Source organism: Pristis pectinata, chromosome 6 (genome assembly GCF_009764475.1).
Source record: "Pristis pectinata isolate sPriPec2 chromosome 6, sPriPec2.1.pri, whole genome shotgun sequence".
NCBI classification, from domain to species: domain Eukaryota; kingdom Metazoa; phylum Chordata; class Chondrichthyes; order Rhinopristiformes; family Pristidae; genus Pristis; species Pristis pectinata.
In genome coordinates, this window is record NC_067410.1 from 7,803,824 (window position 1) to 7,826,581 (window position 22,758).

At 41.3% G+C, this 22,758-nt stretch overlaps 1 protein-coding gene across 1 annotated transcript in view; it reads left to right on the forward strand.

The window, feature by feature from the left end:
* The window catches only part of LOC127571372 (rab GDP dissociation inhibitor alpha-like), a 51,235-nt gene extending 28,990 nt beyond the window's left edge, over window positions 1-22,245 (forward strand). The window contains exons 4-11 of the mRNA XM_052017687.1: window positions 1,293-1,427; window positions 4,320-4,518; window positions 6,386-6,517; window positions 7,234-7,333; window positions 13,335-13,506; window positions 14,042-14,186; window positions 14,760-14,814; window positions 17,026-22,245. Coding sequence (XP_051873647.1) covers window positions 1,293-1,427; window positions 4,320-4,518; window positions 6,386-6,517; window positions 7,234-7,333; window positions 13,335-13,506; window positions 14,042-14,186; window positions 14,760-14,814; window positions 17,026-17,175 — 1,088 coding nt within the window. The 3' untranslated portion in view covers window positions 17,176-22,245. The remainder of the gene's footprint in view (window positions 1-1,292; window positions 1,428-4,319; window positions 4,519-6,385; window positions 6,518-7,233; window positions 7,334-13,334; window positions 13,507-14,041; window positions 14,187-14,759; window positions 14,815-17,025) is intronic.
* Window positions 22,246-22,758: the final 513 nt, after the last annotated feature.

The following is a 22,758-nucleotide window of genomic DNA, read 5'->3' on the forward strand; positions in this document are numbered from 1 at the left end:
ATGCAAGCCATTGTCACTTGGTATACATGATGAGGATGTTCTAAGGAGCTCCTCGATATGGAATTTTGGGTGAATACATTTCATTCTCCTGCACTGGCAGCCCTTGGGTTTATACTCACAATTTTGCTTTTGAAAGTTACATTGAATATCTTGTCTCTCTTTTGTTTTTTTTTCAGTTGATGATTATCCATGACTTTGGTGTGGTAATTTCTGAGCTGCCTTTGCCACAGGTCTTCCTTTTGACTCAACTGCTGTCTCTGGTGATGTTGTATCAAGATGGCAGTTTTCTCACCTGATGAGCCACTGCCTAAAAATGTAAATCATTGAAGATATTTCCCATTACAGGTCCTCCCCAGGTTACGGCAGAGCTCTGTTCCTGCGAATTGTTGGTTTGCAAGTCAGAAATGCATCCACAAACCCTGTTCCCAGGTGGTAGAAGATTCCTGCAGCAGCTGACAAATCCATCCCACCAGTTTTCCAATTACTCAGTATGGCTGTAGTAACCCAGGGAGGATCTGTACATAAAAATGTTGCTCTTGTCAACTAGAAGTCTAACTTGCAGCCTCCTTCCTCCCTGGTAGACTTGTAATGACACAGGAGGGAGCCACTTAGCCCATTCTGGCTCTGAGCAGAGCAATCCAATAAGTCTGATTTTTTTTCCACCACTCCTTATTTTCCTGTAGCACAAGAACTTATTCACTCATGTGCCCATCAACTCGCCTTTGTTTTTGCCACTTAGCAACCTTAAGGGGTAACTTACAGTGACCAATTAATGTGGCAGTATGTCTTTGGGAACTGAGAAGAAACCAGAGCACCAGGGGGAAACCCGGAGTCTCCTTCACTCTCCTTCACAGCTGCCGCTTGGCCTGTTGAATGAATTAAGGACAGCTATCGTTGTTTGAAAAGCAAACACGGCAGATGCTAGAAGCTTGAAATAAACCAGAAAATATTAAGAATACTTGGGTGAGGAAAATCTGATTTTTCTGTTTCAGATCACTGACATTTCATGGTATTCTCTTGGTCGAAAGGTTATTGAGCTGAAAGGTTAATTCTGTTTCGCCCTCCCTGGAGGCACCCTTGCTTGTGATTATTTTCAATTATCACTGTTTGGTGCTCAAATACTGTTTCTGGGAGAATGGATTGTGCCAATTTCCTGATCCTAACTCGTCTTCAGAAGGTCATTTTAAATATATGATGTTTGATTGCATATCACAGTGGAATTGAGTTGTGTTTTCAGTGTGGTGCTGGGCTATCTTGTATATTCTACAAAACTGCTGGTGGCTCCTTTTCAGGACAGCTTGTTAAGATGCTGCTTTACACAGAGGTCACCCGTTATTTAGACTTCAAGGTCGTAGAAGGAAGTTTTGTCTACAAAATGGGGAAAATCCACAAAGTTCCTTCTACAGAGACTGAAGCTTTAGCTACTGGTGAGTGGAAACACCTGAATAATTTTCTTTTACTTCTCCTTTATCTTTGTAGAGGGTTTTCATTTGAGAAGTTTTTTTTTCCCAAAGTGTTTGTGACTGCAGTGTCCCTTCAATCCATTTGAACTGAAGTGCAATGAAATCTCATTTTTGTCAGCCTTAACTGGGGGATGGTGGGGAGGCTCCCAGTGAGTAGGACATGGCATCAAACAAAATGCAGGGTCACAGGCACACAATCTGTACTAGTACTTCAGTTCAGTGCCAAGGGAGTTCTGTACCATTGGGAGGTGAAACTTTTGGATTACGGTTATATGCTTGTGAGTGTTTTGAAATGCCGGAAATATGGTTTGATTTTAATTCTTCCTTTTGAAGCATTGGTCACTTGTCCCCAGCTTTGCATCCTGAATACTTGAGTGTCTGATCTTTCTACTTGGAAACGTGCCTGGCAATGAGTGTGTTTCTCTGGATGTGATTATCTGCACACAAAACATCAGATGGTTAATATATAACTGTATATTGTGACAATTCATCAATGGTACTGTGCACCCCCTCAAATCCCCCTCGTTCAGCCACACTTGGGAATAGAAGTTATGCATATAATTTGCTGTTTACCATTTGGTGTTTTTCCATTATTTTGTTTAAAGTGGCTCTTTGCTGACAAGAATAAAACTTTTTTATCCCTCTGGAAGTGGGAATAATTTTTTTAATCTGCTGTTGTAGTTAATTCATTGTTTTTTAAATGTCGCCATTTGAAGTCATCCCTCATGGCACTACTCCAGGTTGCAATTCCATCAACATATCTGCTGATGGAAAATGTCCAAATGATTCCATAAGTTGACTAAGGCAGCATTTCACTCCCTCCAGCAATGGGAACTGCATGTGCTCACACGGTCCCTCGCCCACTCCGGGACTGGGAACCCCTCGCACTCCCTCGCCCACTCACTCGTCCATGTACTTCTTTGTTAAAACTCAATCAAATTAGTCAGACAGATCTCCTGTCAACAAAGCCATGCTGCCTATCCTGGATCAATCCCCGCCTTTCAAAGTGTATATTGATCCTGTCCTTCAGAATTTCAGAGTCATAGGATTGTACAGCACAGAAACTGGCCCAGTGTGTCTATGCTGCCTGTTGTACCTGTCTACACAAATCCCATTTAACCCACAAGCCACGGCAATTCAAGGGCTTGCCTAGATGCTGCTTAAATGTTGCGAGAGTATCTGCTTCCATCATCTGTTCAGCACATTCCAGACTCCAATCACCCTCTGTGGGAATAGATTCCCCCTCAGCTCCTCTCTATATCTCCTACCTCTCACTTTAAACCGATGTCTTCTTGTTTTAGACACCTTCACCATGGCAAAAGATTTTTACTGTCTACTCATCCCCCTCATAATTTTATATACTTCTATCAGGTCACCCTTCTGCCTCCTTTGCTGTAAGAGAAACACACCCAGCCTATCCAGTCTCTTACTAGAACTGTAGTGCTCCAACCCTGGCAACATCCTGGTGAATCTCCTCTGCACCCTCTCCAGCATCGTCACATCTTCCTATGGTGTGAAGACCAGAACTACACACACCACTCCAGATGTGGACTAACATGATATTAGTCTAACATGATATTCTGTGCCACGGCCAATGAAGGCAAACACTCCATATATTTTCTTCACCACCTTGTACACCTGTGCTGCCACTTTCAGGGATCTGTGGATTTGTAGCCCATGGTCCCCCTGTTCATCAACATTCCCAAAATGCATCACCTCACACTTGTTGGGATTAAATTCCATTTGCTATTGATCCACCCAACTTTCCAGCTGGTGATATGCAGTAGCCTTAACCATGCTTGTTATCTACAATACCACCAATTTTCATATCAACTGCAAACTTGCTGATCATGTACATTCACATCCAATGTGTTGATGTGTAAAAGTGTTAATGTATGTTTTTTCCAATAACTTCTGCACCACTGACGTAAGACTCGGTAGCTAGTAATTATTTCACTTATCTGTGCTACCCTTCTTGAATAAAGGAATCACATTTGCTGTTCTCCTGGTCTTTGACAATTCACCAGTGTCTAAGGAAGATTTAAAAATCACTGATCAAAAACTTGATGGTTGGCATGGGTGTGGTGGGCTGTGGGGTATCTTTCTGTGCTGTATTACTCTGACTCTATTGTTTATTAGTCTCGTGTTGCTAGGGTGTTGTGCTTAGTGTTAGCAGGTTACAGTCCACATTGCCACTTTCATCATTGCTTTATTTTAACATTGAGAAAGTTGAGTGAAAGCCAAGGTCCTGGAGCATGGGACCCTTGTGAAATTGGAGGAAGGGCGTGCAAAGATAATGTCAACCTTGAGTTTTATCTCTTTTAGATAATACAACTGAAGAATGGGGCAGTCATGAAAGTGTGTATGTGGAGAGAATCGAGCAAGGAATCTTAATTTGAAGGCTAATTTAACCTGGGTTTACTGTTTTGCTCTTGGGAGAAATGAGATATTTGCTTTGTCAGTGTAGTTTTGGTCCAGATCTGAATTCCATATAATTTTGTGAAGTTTTAATTTATTTGTAGAATAATTTATGACCTGCTGCCAGGAGTTGTACTTCACTTCAGATTACTTTCTGGATTTGCCCACAATAAAATTAATGTTGAGGTCGCAGAAGTTTATGTCACAGAAGGAGGAAACTGAGAAATAGAGCAGAAGCTGAATCTTTTTTTAAACTTTGTGAACAAGGATAATACTTTAAGTTCTGAAATCTATAAATTTTTGCTTTTGCTATCTCATCATCATTCACTGATCCATGTGCATTCAGACCAACTGATTTGGGAGAGAGAAGAGAACAAGGTGATCAAACAGCATATAACATACCAATAAATACTCTCAATTTTTCCTTTTTCTCTTCAGATCTTATGGGCATGTTTGAAAAACGCCGTTTCCGAAAGCTCTTGTTATTTATCGTTGGCTTTGATGAGAATGACCCTAAAACTTACCAAGGCATTGAGCCCAAAAAGACCACGATGCGAGAAGTCTACAAGAAGTTTGACCTGGGGCAAGATGTCATTGATTTCACAGGACATGCATTGGCTCTTTACAGAACAGATGAGTGCGTTACCATTGATATTATATTTAACTCATCTTGTGGAAATGTAGTTATTCCAAAATCTTTCCTGCATCTCGCTTATCTCTGAAGACGAGCTAGTCTATTTGAAGTTGCCAAATTTATAATAGTGATTGATTAAATTGCTACCTTATTATTCACTTTGGGTGATGAAATGCTGAAAAGCTAATAGATACAAACTCAAAATAAGGGTCAGAGAGTCAGAAATAGGTAGAATTATTTCAATCAAAGAGCAACACATTTGTGTTCACAATACAGCAATGCAAGTACGCCCTCTCCTGTTCTGGTGGTTGTATCAGTTGACGATGCTGTCACTGTTGAACCAGGGAATTATCTTTTTAAGCATCACATGAGTATTGAAGTGTTACTTAAAATGAAGGGTGGCTTGATAATGGCTTTACAATTTGAAAGATGGGGTTATATATCAATTCCACATATGGTCAAATTGGTGGTGAGTTTTTGAAACCTTCCCTTGATAGAGTTACTTGGGCAATGAGTGCTTCCTTAGAGACAGGAAAATAGCATTTAAAATGGGATTACTTAAGTATACGCTAAGGATAAGGGAATTGTAGTCAATAATTCCATTGGAGAGCTAGCAATGCCATGGTGATATGGATAGCTCTTTGTGCTTAATTTCCGTGATTTGAATAACTTAGCAGGCACTCCAATGCAGTAATGAACACACACTTGGGTTCTGTATAATTATCTGTCATCAAGGTTGCCGATGACAATAAATCAACTTTTTGACAATTACATTGAAGCTGCAAATACACCTTCATCCTCAATGATAGTAACTGCTCTTTGCACTTTCCTTCATATTTCAAACTTCCTCACCAAAGATTTGGACCAAGGACGTGCTTGGAAGTCTATACCAGTTCCTGACTACCAGGAAAATAATGTCAAAGTAACTTTTGGCTGGACTATCCTTTGATTTAATTGCTTCATAGAGTTGAGATGTGACACTATCTACTCTGGGGTATTAATTGATATGGTATAATCAATTTTTAAGTATGGAAGATTATGAATTGGGATACTTTATCAAGATTTTGAGCACATTTTATGAGTTGAACTTCCTTGGGAAGTACTGGAGGCATTGATGACTTGTTCACTGCAACACTGGATAAGACTTTAAATGAATGACTTGTCTACCAATTCAAATGGATATGAAAGATTCCACAGCACACATCAAAGAATAGAAGTGGAAAAGGCTCTGCAGCTCCCTGATTCTATTTTAACGAGACAAGAGTTGATACTCCGACTCTCTCTCATTTCTCTGGCTAATTTATTCTTTAATGTTCAAGGCTTAAGTTGGAAAAGTTTTGTATATACTTGCCAACCATACATCAACAGTCCTCTTGAGTTGGGGAATTCCAAGGATATGCTCGCTCCCAAGTAAAGATCTTTCTTTTCATCTCTGTCCTAAATGGGTAATCTCTTGTATTTCCATTATGATTCATAGATAAGATTCTCCAAACAGGGAGGCATCCTCCCAGAATCTGCCCAATTCATCTCTCTCAAAATCATGTGTTGGATAAGATACTATCCTCGTGTTTAAAAGAATGAGGTTCTTTTTGGTGAATTCTTTTTGACAACTAATTAATGGTTGTAATTTTTCCAAGGAAATGAGTTTTCCTGATCTCCTGTTCAGTATTCTCCCCCAGCTAAAGGCTAGTGCAAACTGAATTGATTATAATGTGCTGACAAAATCCTTCTGGTCTTCGGTTGTTCAGGTGTTGCATTTGGCTATGAATTTAACAGGGAAATAAGTGCCTTCATTTTTTTTTAAAAAAATTGTTTGATTTTTATATTTTTGTCATGAAGCTGTTTGACCTTTTTTCCTTTTTGTTTCCAGTTACTTGGATCAGCCATGCCTGGATACTATCAATCGAATTAAATTGTACAGTGAATCATTGGCTCGATACAGCAAGAGTCCCTACCTCTATCCACTGTATGGACTTGGAGAGCTGCCTCAAGGCTTTGCTAGGTAACTGAAGCACCTGTGAAATATATTGAATGTGCAACCTGCGTGGTGCCATCTTTGTGTGGATTTCACCATCTTATGATTAAGAAATGCTTGCAACTGCACACCCAGCCCACCAGATGGACTTGAAACAGCAGCTCCCCTTCATATCCATGCACATGGAGGCAAGGTTTCTCTTTTTCATAAACAAATCCAATGTGAGATCCACTTTTTTAAAAAATCAAACATTTTAATTTTGCTGCAAATTTGAACATTAGCCTTCTGGCACCTAGTTTTGGCACTGCGTCTGTTTTGACATGTATTTTTAAAGCAATTGGAAAGTTTCTCCATATACGATAATAATACATCAGGAATACAACTTCCAGAATAGCCTCTGTTCTTCTCCTATAACATCATTATTTTTAGGTTCATTAATGTTTGTTCATTTAGTGCCTCATGATGGTGAGGTATATAGGGCTGTGTACGAGTCCATCTGGATCAATAATGTCCAGGCTGCTTGCACGGAGGGGTCTACCAGCTACAATCTGGAAATTGTCATGTTGTTATTCTACAGTAGTCAGTCACTTGGTTCAGCATTGCAAGCTGGTGGAAAGTATGATTTTACCATCAAATGCCAGTCTCGTTATAAAGCTTGAGATGAATAGATGTTCAGGTATCAATGAGTTTGTTTTGGAAGATTTGGTTATGATGTGTCTTTGTTTCACATTTTGTTTAAACAGACTGAGTGCCATCTATGGGGGCACTTATATGCTCAACAAACCGGTGGATGAAATTGTGTTTGAAAAGGGGCGTGTGGTTGGTGTTAAGTCTGAAGGGGAGGTAAGTGTTGTGAATGTATCAGTTTGTACTAAGAGCCTATAAGGAATGGGTTAGAAAGATTGGGTGGCCAGAACTCCAATGTCATAGTTATACAACATGGAAACAGGCCCTTCAACCCAACCTATCCATGCCAACCAAGGTATCTATCCAAGTTAGTCCCATTAGCCTGCATTTGACCCATGTCCCTCTGAACCTTTTCTATCCATGGATATGTCTAAATGTCTTTTAAACATTGTAATTGTAGATGCATCTGCAGCTTCCTCTGGCAGCTCATTCAATATACCCACCACACTCTTTGTGGGGGAAAAGTTACCCCTCCGGTCCCTTTTAAATATTTTGCCTCTCGCCTTAAATCTATGTCTCCTAGCTTAAGACTCCTCTACCCTGGGAAGAAGACTTACGACCATACACCTTATCTACACACCCTCATAATTTTTATACATCTCTGTAAGGTCACCCCTCAGCCTCCTGTGCTCCACTGAAAAAAATTCCAGCCTATCTAGCCTCTCCTTATAACTCAATCCCTCCAGTCCAAGTAACATCATCATGAATCTTTTCCGCATATTTCTAGCTTAATGACGTCCTCCCAATAGCTGGGTGACCAGAACTGCACACAATCCTCCAAGTGCTGTCTCACCAACGACTTGCACACTTGCAAAATGACATCCCAACTCCTGTACTCAGTACCCTGACCGATGAACGCAAGTGTGCCAGATGCTTTCTTCGCCACCCTGTCTACCTGTGTCTCCACTTCCAGGGAACGATGTACCTGTATCCCTTGGTGTCTCTGTTCTACAACGCTCTTCTGGGCCCTAACGTTTGTGTATGTCCTGCCTTGGTTTAATTTGCCAAAATGCCACCCTTTGCGCTTGTCAGGGTTAAATTCAATCTTCCATTCCTTGGCCCACTTAAGCAGTTTATCTAGATCTTATTGTAATGTTAGATGACCACCTTCGCTACACCACCAATTTTGGTATTATCTGCAAACTTACTAACCATGTTAACAACCTGTCTCCATTAAACTCAATAAAAAGAATTTGGGTATAATTCAGAATGGGATGGAGCGTTTTAGTTATGAGCAGAGACTGGAGAAGCTAGCTCTGTTTTCCCTGGAGCAGAGCATGTTGAGAGGAGGCATTGTGTTATATAAAACGTATGAGGGGTATAGATGGGGTACACTGCAGGAAACTTCTCTCCTTATCAGCAGTGAAATGGAGACAGGAGATTTGAGGGGGACTTTTTTTCACCACAGAGTGGTGAGTACCTGGGAATACACTGCCTGAGAGAGTGGTGGAAGCAGAGTCACTGACAGCATTTAAGAAGTGTCGGGGCAAGCACTTAAATCACCTAGGTATAGTAGGCAGTGGGCCAAGTGCTGGAAGATGGGATTAATATGGACGTGTGCCCATCGGCTGGAGTGGAAGTGGTGAGCTGAATGGCCTGTTCCATGCCATATGACTCAATGTGGAGTAGTTGGGTGAATGCATTAAACAGAGCCAATATAATGCAGGAAGCTTGTTTGGAGCAAAAATGCTAAAGTAACCCAGGTTTAACGAATGGCATGTTTCTGTGTTATAAGTACTTTGGAATTGTACATAGAATATTACAGCACAATACAGGCCCTTCAGCCTACAATGTTGTACCGACATTTTATCCTGCTCTAATATTTATCTAACCCTTCTCTCCCACATAGCCCCCCCATTTCTCTATCATTCATGTGTCTATCTAAGAGTCTCTTAAATGTCCCTAACACATCTTCCCCCACAACCTCTGCCAGCAGTGCATTCCACACACCCATCACTCTATGTATATATAAAAAAAAATTACGTCTGACATCCCCCTTATACCTTCCTCCAATCACCTTAAAATTATGTCCCCTCGTGTTAGCCATTTTCGCCCTGGTAAAAAGTCTCTGACTGTCCACTCGATCTATGCCTCTTATCATCTTGTACACCTCTATCAAGTCACCTCTCATCCTCCTCCTCTCCAAAGAGAAAAGCCCTACCTCACTCAGCCTATCCTCATAAGACATGCTCTCCAATCCAGGCAGCATCCTGGTAAATCTCCTCTGCACCATCTCTAAAGCTTCCACATCCTTCCTATAATGAGGTGACTAGAATGAACACAATACTCCAAGTGTGGTCTAACCAGAGTTCTATAGAGCTGCAACATTACCTCACAGCTCTTGAACTCAATACCCCGACTAATGAAGGCCAACACACCATACGTCGCCTTTACAACCCTATCGACCTGCATGGCAACCTTGAAGGATCTATAGACGTGGACCCCAAGATCCCTCTGTTCCTTCACACTGCTAAGAGTCCTGCCATTAACCTTGTATTCTGCCTTCAAATTTGATCTCCCGAAGTGTATCACTTCACACTTTTCCTGGTTGAACTCCATCTGCCACTTCTCAGCCCAGGCCTGCATTCTGTCAATATCCTGTTGTAATCTACAGCAACCTTCTACACTATCCACAACACCACCAACCTTTGTATCATCAGCAAACTTACTAACCCACCCTTCCACATCCTCATCCAAGTAATTTATGAAAATCACAAAGAGCAGGGCTCCCAGCAGAACACCACTGGTCATCGACCTCCAGGCAGAATACGCTCCATTTACCACCACCCTCTGTCTTCTGTGGGAGAGCCAATTCTGAATCCACACAGCCAAGTTTCCCTGGACCCTATGCCTCCTGACTTTCTGAATGATCCTTCCATGAGGAACTTTATCAAACACCTTACTAAAATCCATGTACACCACATCTACTGCTCTACTTTCACCAATGTGCTTTGTCATATCCTCAAAGAGCTGAGGCATGACCTGCCCCTCACAAAGCCATGTTGACTGTCCCTAATCAGCCTATGCTTCCACAAGCGCCCATAAATCCTGTCTCTAAGAATCTTCTTGTGTGTGGTACATGCCTTAGCTGAGCATGATTATTCTGTCATGTCTTAAGATAGTTATATCTGTGGCAAGGTGAGGAAGGGAGAAACAAATTTTGAACTGCATTAATGAGCAGTGAAACTTGTTCTTTACAACAAAAGATGAATTTGACTCACCTTGATCTTTTCAGAGAATTGTACCAAGATACAGAAATCTGTGTAGATTTTGTTGTTGCTTTGGCATTGTGTTGGTGCTCTAATTTCTTTTACAGGTGGCTCTGGATTTTCTGAATGTGATGGTGTTTCAGAGTTTTTTTTTAAAAGCACTGAGTTTGCCTGGAAGTAGAAATGTATGGTTGATCATGTCAAATATTTTTTTCCAAAAACCTCCTTGTTTATATTTTCTGCATTATAATCTTTCAGCATTCCCCATTCATGTATTCATTATTTGTCTGCTGTTCAAACCCCCTTTCAACCTTCAGAGACGCTGCAGATGCTGGAATCTGGAGCAAATCTCAGCAGGTCAAGCAGCATCTGTGGAGGCAAAATGATGGTTGACGTATTGGGTCGAGATCCTTCATCAGGACCCACTGAGTTCCTCCAGCAGTTTGATTTTTTTTTTCCCTCCACTTTTCAGTTTATTTTTCTATGCTGTTTGCAACTATCTTCTGTGCTTGTTTCTGTTCACTTTCAGAACATGAATGTTGTAAACATATTAATCTTAGTATAAATTGCTTTTAACCTTCAGGGGATATTTTATCCTGTCACACGGCTACCAGGAAATGTGTGAGAACAGTGTGGATTGATTTTTTTTTTCCCAGTGGCTTGTTTCCCATTGAAGAGCTTGGTACAAACCTAACAGCAGCACTGAAATTGCTGGCACACATCCTCTTGGGAACTTTGTAATAGAGTGAGTTAAAGTGTTCCCTGCAAATATAGGAATTAGCTCCTAACACAATTATAATTCATCTTTTGGAGACACGAGACTGCAGGTGCTGGAAATCTGGAGCAACGCACGAAGGCGATGGAGGAACTCAGCGGGTCAGGCAGCATCTCTGGAGGGAAATGGACAGTCGACGTTTCGGGTCGAGATCCTGATGAAAGGTCTCGACCCGAAACTGTCCATTTCCCTCCATAGAAATTGCCTGACTTGCTGAGTTTCTCCAGCACTTGGTGTGTTGCTCTATAATTTTCATCTCTTGCTGCTCTGATGGTCACACGATACAGCTGAATGGAGTTGTGTGGTTCATCACAGCAATGTTTGTCCAAAGCAGATCTACATATGGGGCAAGAAAGAAGTGCAATGGTGCACCAATAAACTCAGTAGGTCAAGCAGCACTGGGGGTGGGAGGGAGGAATTGTCAACATTTTGGGTTGAAACCCCGCATCTAGACTAAGTGTGGAGAGGGGAGTGGGCAAGGTGAAACATTTGGCCGTGTTGTAAAATTGCTGACAGCTTTCTATTTTAGTGGTGCATTTCTTTGCTGAATACTCTAGTAATGAGAGAAAGACATTCCTTTTTAGGCAGGTGTGATTTATTGATTAGAGTTACTGGGATGGTGAAACACTTGTTGGGTAAAGGCAGTTCCATGTTCTGTGGTAGTCAGAGGGTTAAACCAGCCATCGCAGAACAGAAGAATGGACATTGCTTTAAATTGGAACCAACGTTTGGAGATTGCAGCATATGGTTAATAGTCTATGAAGTTCTCTGAGAATACCAAAAAAATATAAGCAAGGAGATTGATAATGACTTCAGTGAATGGGTGAATCTCCAGGGTTAATCATAGGATGAACTAGTACGACCTGAGGTAACTAGAGGGCACCGGTTTGACATGAGACGGGATAAATTTAGAAAAAAATCTGAGGGGTATGTTTTTCACATGTGTGGTGAATATCTGAAACAAGCTGCCTCAGAGGAGGTGTCTGAGGCAGATACAATTACAATGTTTAAAAGATGCTTGGACAGGTACTTGGATAGGAAAGGCATAGGGGGATATGGGCCTAATGTGGGGAAATGGGGTCAGTATGTATGGGCAACACGGTCGGTATAGGTGAGGTGGGCTGAAAGGACCCATTTCTGTGCTCCACAATGCTCTGATTCTCTACGAGACAGTAGTCCAATGTAACAGGGTCTTGGTTTCACTAAGCAGCAGCTATAAATTGTGAAGTTGGCTCACTTTATTGAGATTTAGGGTCCCGGGCCAAATTATTGCAATGTGGCCATCTGCTTGCACTGAGATAAACAGTGGGTTGATTCTAGGGCATGTTTCCTGGCATCCACGGCCTTGCAGAAGAGCTCGCTGTTACTGGTGGCAATAAGGGAAAACTGGAGGCCTAGGTTAAGACTGCAAAGTACCCAAGATGTAAGATCCACTTGGAAGTGACGACCTTGTATTAACTATTAGGAACAATCAATTTCCTGCTCCTCTGTACCTGATTGGCTTATTGATGGTGACTGTGATGTTAAGCAATGAGTGTAGTGGAAAATGATTGTGTTACTGTGGCAACCCACAGCCCAGCTGTAACAAGACAGGGTGGGTGGAACCTGTACTGAACTGTTACCACTTCCTGTGTATACTGGACTATATGTGTTACCACCTCATTGGAGGAGAACAGGAGGAGTAGGAGGGAGATGAGTCCTGGAAATGGACTTTCACTCCGTGCTGAATCCCGGAACAGCGTGAGATCGTGGCGTTACAGAGAAACCCTGGGGGACAACAGTAGCAAAGAGGGAGCAAGTCTGGCACTTGGAGAACAAAGGAAAGCTTCAGGACTGACAAAGACTAGTGGATCTAGATGTGTAGTATAGTGTGGAGTGTGGGAGTTTGTTGGACTTTGTCCTTTCAATTAAGAGCTTAAATAAAGCCAAGTATATCTTTCACCATTTGTAGGTAGTGTGACTCTAATGTAAATGTGAATTCAGCACAACAGTTCAAATAAGGAATTTTCTTCATGCTTTATGTATCATGTAGATTTTTGAGAATAAAACTTTTTTTTGATGAGAATGAAACATTTCTTGCGGTTCTGGTGCAGCTGGCTCAAGGATTTTAATATCAGGGTTACTTGTTTGGAAATTATTATTTCAGGTCTTTTTCCTTTTCTTGCATTATCAGATTGCTCGTTGCAAGCAGCTGATTTGTGATCCCAGTTACGCACCCACGCTGGTGAAGAAAGTCGGGAAGGTCATCAGGGTCATTTGCATCCTCAGCCATCCAATCAAAAACACTAATGATTGTAATTCCTGTCAGATCATCATTCCACAGATGCAGGTTAACAGGAAGTCAGGTAATGTTTAAAGGAACATAATTTACATCTAGAATAAGGGAGAAGGAAATGTGTAGGCTTGGGTAGCAATTACACGAATATCAGCACAGTTGAAAGTGTCAGTAAAGACTCTGCTGATGTCACGGTGGGTAAATGGTGCAGAACGAAAGACCGAAGTTTCAATCATCAGCCCCTGCTAAAGCAACAAACTTCCAGCAATCCGTCAATCCACCACTGGCCTTCATTGGATGAGTTAATGAGAGTGAAGTACACTTGAAACTCTCAAACCTAATGGATCACCAGTAGTCATAATTTGCCTGTGTCTCAGAATCTCACTCCATGCAGTTGAACGTTCTGTTGCTCGGTGTCCAGGCTTAAACACGAGGATAAGTGGCTTCAGGTAGTCACAGGACTGCTGGTGCCTGCCTTGTACTTCTACAGAAATGTATGACCTGTTGAAAGGAAGGGAAAAGTTGGGAATGATTGTTTAATTTTTGCTGAGTTAACTTTTCCTTATGTTTTATGGAAAATATCAACAAATCAATTCTTTCTTTAGATATCTATGTTTGCCTCATGTCGTACACGCACAACGTGGCAGCTGAAGGAAAGTATATTGCCATCGTTAGCACCACTGTGGAGACCAGCAATCCTGAGAAGGAGGTTCAGCCAGCATTGGAGCTTCTGGAACCCATTGACAAATCGTAAGGCACTTCCCTGTCTGAGATTGCAACAATCCCTTGATCAATGCACTGCAGTCTGTTTCACAAAACCTCCTCATGCCTTCCTACCTGGTCTCCATCATTCCACCTTGCCCCATCTCTGAGTTATATAAAACTCTGGCCGTGACTTAACATTCCAAGACCTGTTTACTTATCACCCATACTGGCTCCTGTTTAAAGTCTCTACTTTAAAATTGTCATCCATGTTTTCAAATCCCTCTCTGGCTACCTTCTCCAATTCTGGCCTCTAAATTGTTTCTGAACTTAACTTCTTCATTGTTAACTGACACTTCAGCAGTCAAGTCCTATGGTCGCTTCTTAAATTTCTCTACCTCCACCTCTTTCCTCCTGACTTGAACTAAAAACCTAACTCTTTTTGAATCTTTGGGTCGTCTGTCCTCATCTACCCTAGTAGAATGAGTTTCATATTTTGGTTTCGTAATGCTTCCTGAAATGCTGTGTTAAAGGCATGAGATTGCTGTATGTTTTCTTTAGCTGAGGTTTTGTTATTTAATTAAACATCCAAAACCTCTAATTTGGGTTTTATCTTTCCAGATTTGTTTCAATCAGTGACTTGTACCAGCCAACAGATGATGGAAAAACAAGTCAGGTAGGGAGTTGATATTTGCATGAATGAAAATGGGTTTCTTCCATAAGTAGCTAACTAATTAGCAACTCTAGAATATGCTGAAACTCCAAATTAAGTTTATGGAAATGTGGCCAGGAATTCAGCCATTTTACATGGCTTTCCATCAGTCATAGAACTGGAAGACCTAAATTCAGATATCTGAAACCACTGGTATTTATCAGTTGGTAAGGCTCTCTGATCTTTGTTCTCTACTGTGAAGAAACACAAAACTAAAACCACCAGTTCAAGCACGCAGACCTTTTGGTTAATGGTCACGGGCACTGGCTGAGATCACATCAGTGGCTCCCCATTCCTTCTATTGAGAGGTTTGGAGAAGCAGCCCAGCCAAGAAGAGAAATTGATGAGCAGAGGCATGCAGATTTGTGTGACTATCTTGAAACTTGTACTACCTGCTTGAATATTTGTTGAGAGCGGAGGCATGCAGATTTGTGTGACTGACTATCTTGAAACTTGTACCACCTGCTTGAGGATTTGCTGAGAGAACCATTTTGTAACCATTGTATTGGTTGGCAAGTTGCCCACTATGTTGGTGTGTAAAATTGTGGATTGCAGATTCTGCCTTGTACTTTGATACAATGTTCTAGGTTAGAACGTGAAAGGGTTGTCATTAAAGGGTTTAATAACCATGAGCTATGACATATTGATGGGTGAAATGAGCATCAATAAAATTTGAGTTCTCATCTGAGCTCATTGTTCATCCCTGTTTACTGTTGTACTAAATGGACTGGCACAGTGGAGCAGCTAGTAGACCTGCTGCTTAACAGCTTCAGTGATCCAGGTTCAATCCTGACCTCCAGTGCTGTCTGTGTGGAGTTTGCACATACTCCCTGTGACCTCATGGGTGCTCCAGTTTCCTCCCACATGCCAAGACATACAGGTAGGTAGGTTAATTGGCTGCTGTAAATTGCCCCAAGTGTGTAGTTGAATGGTAGCACTTGTGGGGAGAATATTTAACAGGGATAAATTATTTGGGGAATGAGATTGCACTGAGTTAGTATAGACTCAATGGGCTAAATGATCTTGTATGTCATAAGGAAATGTGCAACCTGGAAAAGAAATTGCACAGCAATTGGATGCAAAATTCAAAGGAATCACAATCTTGCAATGAACGAGCTGTTTAAAGTACGTGGGATGGAAAGATTTACCAGTAACTATGAAGAGGAAACTGATCTCAAATGATTTCCATTTTTGTGAGTTAACACATCATTCTGCAGCTTGTAAGGCCCCCAGCAGTGGAGAAGAAGATGAGAGAGACTTTGGGTGAGCCATGAGTTGGTTGTTGCTGAACACTGATGAAATGAAGCACAAACTTTGCAATAATACATAGAACAGTTCAGCACAGAACAGGCCCTTCAGCCCACAATGTTGTGCTGACTTAGCTATTCCCTCCTACCCACAGAATGCCCATATCCCTCTATTTTCCTCTCATTCATGTGCCCATCCAAGCCCCTCTTAAAAGCCCCCAGTGAACTTGCCTCCACCACCCTATCAGGCAACGCATTCCAGGCATCCACCACTCTCAGTAAAAAAAAAGGGCCCCTTACGTCTGTTCTGAACCTACCCCCTCTCATCTTAAATGCATACCCTCTGGTACTGGATTGCTCAATAATGGGAAAAAGATATTACTTGTCCACCCTATCCATGCCCCTCATTTTGGTTTGGTTTTAGTTTGGCTTTGGTTTGTTTTTTTTTTCTGGAAGGAAGAAGTGGTGGTCAAAACTTTGCTGAAGGAGAACTATATTTGTTTATTTTACAATTAGCTTACAAGCACTATCTTGTAGATGATTGTCAACTGACCACATCATCTTGGGCATCTGGAACCTGAGATTGCAATAGAACTCGCTGAGGGTCACAAACAAGAATAAGAATGAATATCTAAGTGCAAAAAACAAACTGTGTGGTTGAGGCATCGTCTGTGGAGGCAAAGAGTCAACGTCTCAGGTCAAACTAAGCATCCTTTTTCCCAACACTACAAATGCATGGGTAACTCCATTGATGAACCCTGTTAACTATTGGTATTCAGTGACTTTTTCAACCATCCCTTTTGCCTCTACGGATGCTGTCTGACCCACTGTTCCTCCAGCAGTTTGTTTTTTGCTCCAGATTACAGCTGCTGCATTCTCTTGTGTCTCCACGACCATCTAAGTGCTCGTTCTTTGACTTTGCTTGCAGATTTTTATCTCTAGTTCTTATGATGCAACCACCCACTTTGAGACCACCTGCGATGACATAAAGAGCATCTACAAACGGATGACAGGCACCGACTTCGACTTTGAGAACATGAAACGCAAACAGAACGATGTGTTTGGAGATGATGCGTAGTATATGTACTCCAAGTCGTGCTCTCTTCTTCAACAGCGCTTTCACATGAGAATACTGACAAAACTATTAGTGGGTTAGATTGTTATTTACAGAGATACGTGCAGTTGTCCAAAGAAACTCCTGCCTCTTCGATCTGGTTTTCAAATCTTCTGCTTCTCTTCAGGTTGGGGGCGGGAGGGTGAGGGGGAAATGAGTCAAGATTCCAAATTTAGTTTGGCCAGTGGGATCCTGTTCAAATTCTGCGTGGGTATCATACATGAGTGATGCTATTGCAGTGAAATCAGTCTCAAGGCCCAGCTACATAAAGATGAGGTCTCCCTTTGACTAAATGCCTGGTATTTGTATGTGAATAATGTTTACTGCTTCCTATGAGTGCTCAATACCATTGCTGTGGATCTTCCCTGCTCTGGCCCAGCCTCCATGCAGAAATGGATCGACTAACTAGGCATCCTTTTACCCATACATTTGTACCTAACGCTACAAATGCATGGGTAACTCCACTGATGAATCCTGTTAACCGTTGATATTCAGTGAACCTTTCTAATCAGTGGGAAAATGTGATTAATGTATGGTTAGTTTAAATGGGTAAGCACAGACTCAGTGGGCCAAAGAGTCCATTTCCATGCTGTATCATTCTATGATTTTTATTTATTGGGAAACATACACAAAGCTTTCAAATTTAATGCCTGTGGAGGTGTGTACCATCCCCTTTCCATCAGTGCTAATTGAAGAATAAAGAGTGATATTAACACGGAAGCTTTTTATGGGGAATATTCTGAAGCATTGGGGTATTTTTTCAATGCTTTGGCAGAGGCTAGCACTTCTTGGTTTTACTGAAAGAAGGCCACCCTTTCCCCTTCCTAATTCTCCGCCCGCCCCCCCCCCCCCCACCCCCCCACCCTTCCCTGAGCACAGGTGAGCCGGAGGCAAGTTGCAGCTACCCAAGGGAAGAACACTGAGCAGAGGATCGGAAAGCTGAAGCTCCTCATTCTCAAAAAAGTTGCCTCAAGTGTCCTTCTCAAGTTGCTCAAGTTAACTGCAACACAGCAGCCCAGGACTGAATGATGCAGCAATGGATACTTAACATTATTCCTTTGACTTTTGTCATGGGTTGAAAAATATTTATGCAGTCGTGCCCTCAATAGTTTGTGTACAAGTCCATAGATTATGTCCTGTTTGAAAGAAGAGTCAAAAAGCCACTTTGTTCTTTTAGTTTTCTCTCACTATTTTCTTGTATTTTTAACACTAAATTGGCTGAGCACTGGTTGTAAACAGGTTTCACTTTAATTAAGAAGTTTTTTTTGTGTCCATTCATCACCAGGCTGATCTAACTGAATACTGGAAATGTAGAATGAAGCAGAGGCAGGAAGAAAAGACCAGAATCCTGTGAGTTGTTGTGGGTTCCAGAAACTAGATCCCAAAGAAGTTTATAAATCGACTAATTTTTGTAATGGCAGAAACATTTTCTCATGTGAAAGAGCAAGTAGACTTGTTTTAATTAAGAATTAAACTCTCTTGTTTATGATGTGATATAACTGGATTTGAGTCTGTGTATGGATATAGCTCCTTAGTATCTCATCCTTTATAGAGTTATTGCCTTGTAGCTGAGAGCTTGCATTTTACCTGTGGTGGATACACCTACTTCCTTGCACATACATTACCCCACATCTCCTGTAGAGTAAAACTGGAAATGACAGTCAGCTGGTAATTTAACGATGCCCACACACTGGTTAACCAGAGGAACTCCAGTCAGCATTAACTAGTTCTGCTTTGTTTCTGTCTTCTAAGAAGCCGTGTACACATGCAAGGCAAAATATTCCCGTGACAGAATGATAACTTTATTACCGTCATTATGATTACCTTCATATTTGTCTTGTTAGTTCAGTTACTGGGTTCTCTGGTCAGTTTCCTAACTTGCGATTTATTCTTAATTGGGAATTTACAGTAAACCATAATATATTTTTCTTTGTCCGTACAATCTGGGGACCTCTTGATAGACTGAGAAGAACCAATGAATACTATTTGGAGGAGTTGGGTCAGAGTAGGATTTGGAGTATTTCTTTTGTGTCAGTAACTTGGATTCGGAAGTTGAATGCAAAGTGGTCAGTTTTGCATGTGATACCAAAGTAGGAATGACCTGTTAATAAGGCAGTGACCTGGACAAGATGCATTAATGAGACATTGGGAAGTGTTTCACTTTGTAGTTAAAATGCAAGATGAATTAGTTAAAGACCAAGTTGAAAGAAATCTCAGAATTTTATTAAAATTGATGATAAATATGCATGCAGTACAGGTGAACAAACACCAAGCTCAACTTCTTGACAAATATCGCAAATACTGGGCATCTCAGTGGCTCAGCGAGCAGAGCCGCAACCTCCCAGTGTCAGAGACCCGGGTTCGGTGCTGTTGGTTTTTTGTTTCTACAACTCTTATTTCAAGTTAATTATTCTTTCAAGGTGAGATTTCCAAGGTTTTTTGTGTAGAGTTTGCATGTTCTCCCTGTGACCATGTGGGATTCCTCTGGGTGCTCCAGTTTCCTCCCATATCCCAAAGACTTGCAGACTGGTAGGTTAATTATTCGCCACAAATTTCCCTTTGTGTTATAGGTGAGTTGTAGAATCTGGTGGGGGTGGTGGTTGATGAGAGTGTATAGAGGAAAAAACTGGGGTCAATGTTGGTGGTTAGCACAGACTTGATGGGGTGAAGGGGCTGTTTGTGTTCTGTCTCTCTGTGAATCTATAATTCCAAGTTGGAGGAAATAATCAAAACTCTGCTCTGGTCACAGGTTCTGAGCATTACATCCATTTCTCTTTCCTAATGAGGAAATGGTATTTTGTGCATTACAGCCCTAAGGCCAAATTCCTCATTATGCCCACTGACCTCTAACCCTAGTGTCCAGGGTTAATTCTGAGCCAGGCTTAGGAAGATTGGGGCTTTACATCTCAACAGTTTGTTGAGAGACAAACTGTTAAGAGAAAGTTAACGGTTTCACCTGAAGTAATGTACTGTCAGAATAGAATAAGGGGACATGGGCTCAAATTAGGTCAAGGAAATTTTATGACAGATATTGGAAATCTCACCCTGAAAGAATAATTAACTTGAAATAAGAGTTGTAGAAACAAAAACGGTGTGGATTGCTTAAGAAATATTTGGATGTTCAACTGAGAGATCTTGGTGGATGGGTGAATTTAGATAAGCCACATGAATCTGGTTAATTTGACAATGGTGTCTATGCATAGCCCAGATGGGGATCCTGAATACTCTGGACCTTGACTTTAATAAATGACAACAGAGTTAATAGTTCAAACACTTTCTTGGATAAACATCTGCATAAGTGAGTTTTCTACCACTTGAAAATTCTGACTAGTCACCTGTACAAAAAACAGCCAAGAAGAGAACTGTTAGCTACTTAATTGGTACTGCTAATTTCATGTGAGCAGTTGAAAATTGGTTGCTTAACTCATAGTAATAATTTTAAGTTTATTTCTTTTGGTGGAGCAACGTTTCATCATTGCGGAGGAAGGTTACGGGGAGGAGTTTTCCTTTGGAAGATCATCCATTGTGTCAAAGGCTAAACTTGTCACATGATTACTAATTCTAAAAGTTTAAAATTTTTCATTCCTTTTATCCTGTCGGAGTGAGAAATGATGTTGGTATTTGGTTCCTGATTTGCTCCACCTAATATATTGACTTAGTCAAAAATGTCACTGTTTAAATAATCTTATTGGCCTCTCAGCTCCCCAGTGTATCCGAGTTGCCCTACTCCTGAAGCTTTGCTGGCAAAACCTTCCACTTCAGCTTCACCTCATCTAGTCAAATGAGACTTGAGTACCACTGGAGAGTTGGCGTACCTTCATGTTGAAGGCCAGATGTTCCTATCCATCTTGCATTTTTGTATGGTGCAATATGACACCATCTCAGATCTCACTGAGAGTTTGAGTATGATATCACTACAAATCCCCGTCATTACCCAATAGATTGTTGTCAGTAACATAACTACTTTTTAAACCAAGTTGTTAGAGTGAATGAGACTACTTTACCTCCTACAGCTACACAATATAGTGTAATGGGTAATCAAAGAACATTGTCAAAGGCCTGTGGTCCAATCAAAAGACTAAGAGTAGAGTTCCTGATGTAATGGTAGAGAACAATAAAAACGAATCAATTGGTTACTCATAAGTTTACTGTTTGTGGGACTATGTCTCAAACTGTCTTGTTGGCTTATATAATAGTGATTCACTTAGAAATATGCTTATTGGTTCTGGATATGTTACGTGCAGAGGACTTGAAAGACACTACCTGAATGCAAACCCAAAGGCCTTGAAATGATGAACCCGCTTCTCAAAATCATGACTTAACTGGCAGAAAAATCCTTGCTGCAGAAGTTCTGGGCTGTAACACCTCTGACCTTTTCTCCCCCTCGTTAATTTTCAATTGACACTGGTAAAAGCAACCTCCCCTTGCAGTTTTCGACACTGTGTGCGCTGGCAGTCTGATTTGTTTGAAAAGGGATCAAGACCATGTTTGTAGTTCAGACAAGCACAGTTTGCAGCAGAGAACTTTGGATATGATAAGAGAACCACCATTTTCCCACCACCACCACCACCACCCTTCCACCTCATCGTACCCTCAACTCTTTGCATACTGTGCCCAAGTCAGGTTGGGATTTCCTTGGTGTGGCTCTGTGTTGTGTAGATAATGTGGTCTATTGATTTATTAGGGCCCTTCACCATCAAAAGCGGGAAACAAAAGGGTGAGACCACTGACGGCCAGAATTGTGTGATCACAGTGCCCTGTCAGTCAGTTGTTTGTTAATTACATTCATTCATTTTAAAGATAGTTGTGCTATAAACATGATAAAGCTAATGACCAACTTCAAAGGTTCACATCTAACAGTTCTGTCGGAATATATGCTTGCTGTGTGTCCACCGTTGCTCTCTGATGTAGAAATGCCAGTCTTAGATGGCTTGTGTATTGCTCTGTACTGTAAACACTGTTGTTGTACGAAAAACCTGAGAACATTCTCCTACCCTGACCTGAATTATCAAATATTAAAGTATTTAAAACTAAGATGGTGCTTCCTGTGGTTTTTGTTATGAAAAATTTTAAAGTGGTGATATGATAACAGTGATCAAATAACCTTTCTAGTTTCTAAGCCTTAATATAAAGCACATTTTCCATATTTCCTTATGAAACTGGCCTATCAGGTCCATGCCGATTCACAGAGCAAGCCCATTCTCCAACCAATTTATCCCTGTTGGCTATTCTTCCCACATTCCCATCAACTCGCTCCTAGATTCTACCCACTCACCTACAAGCCCTGGGAAATTTACTGTGGCCAATTAATCTCCCTTTAACCAGCTTCTGGGACTGGGAGGAAACCCACACAGTCACATTACAGCACCGAGGTCAGGCTTGAACCCAGATTGCTGATGCTGTAAGACAGCAGCTGTACCAGCTGTGCTACCACCTGATCTTCATCCTTGCTGGGCTTAAAAGTAGCCTTGTTCGCCTGTTAAGCAGTGTTAATCAGGTGAGATGAAGGAGATAGAAAGGAGGGTCACCTGAGGTAGAAACTCTTGT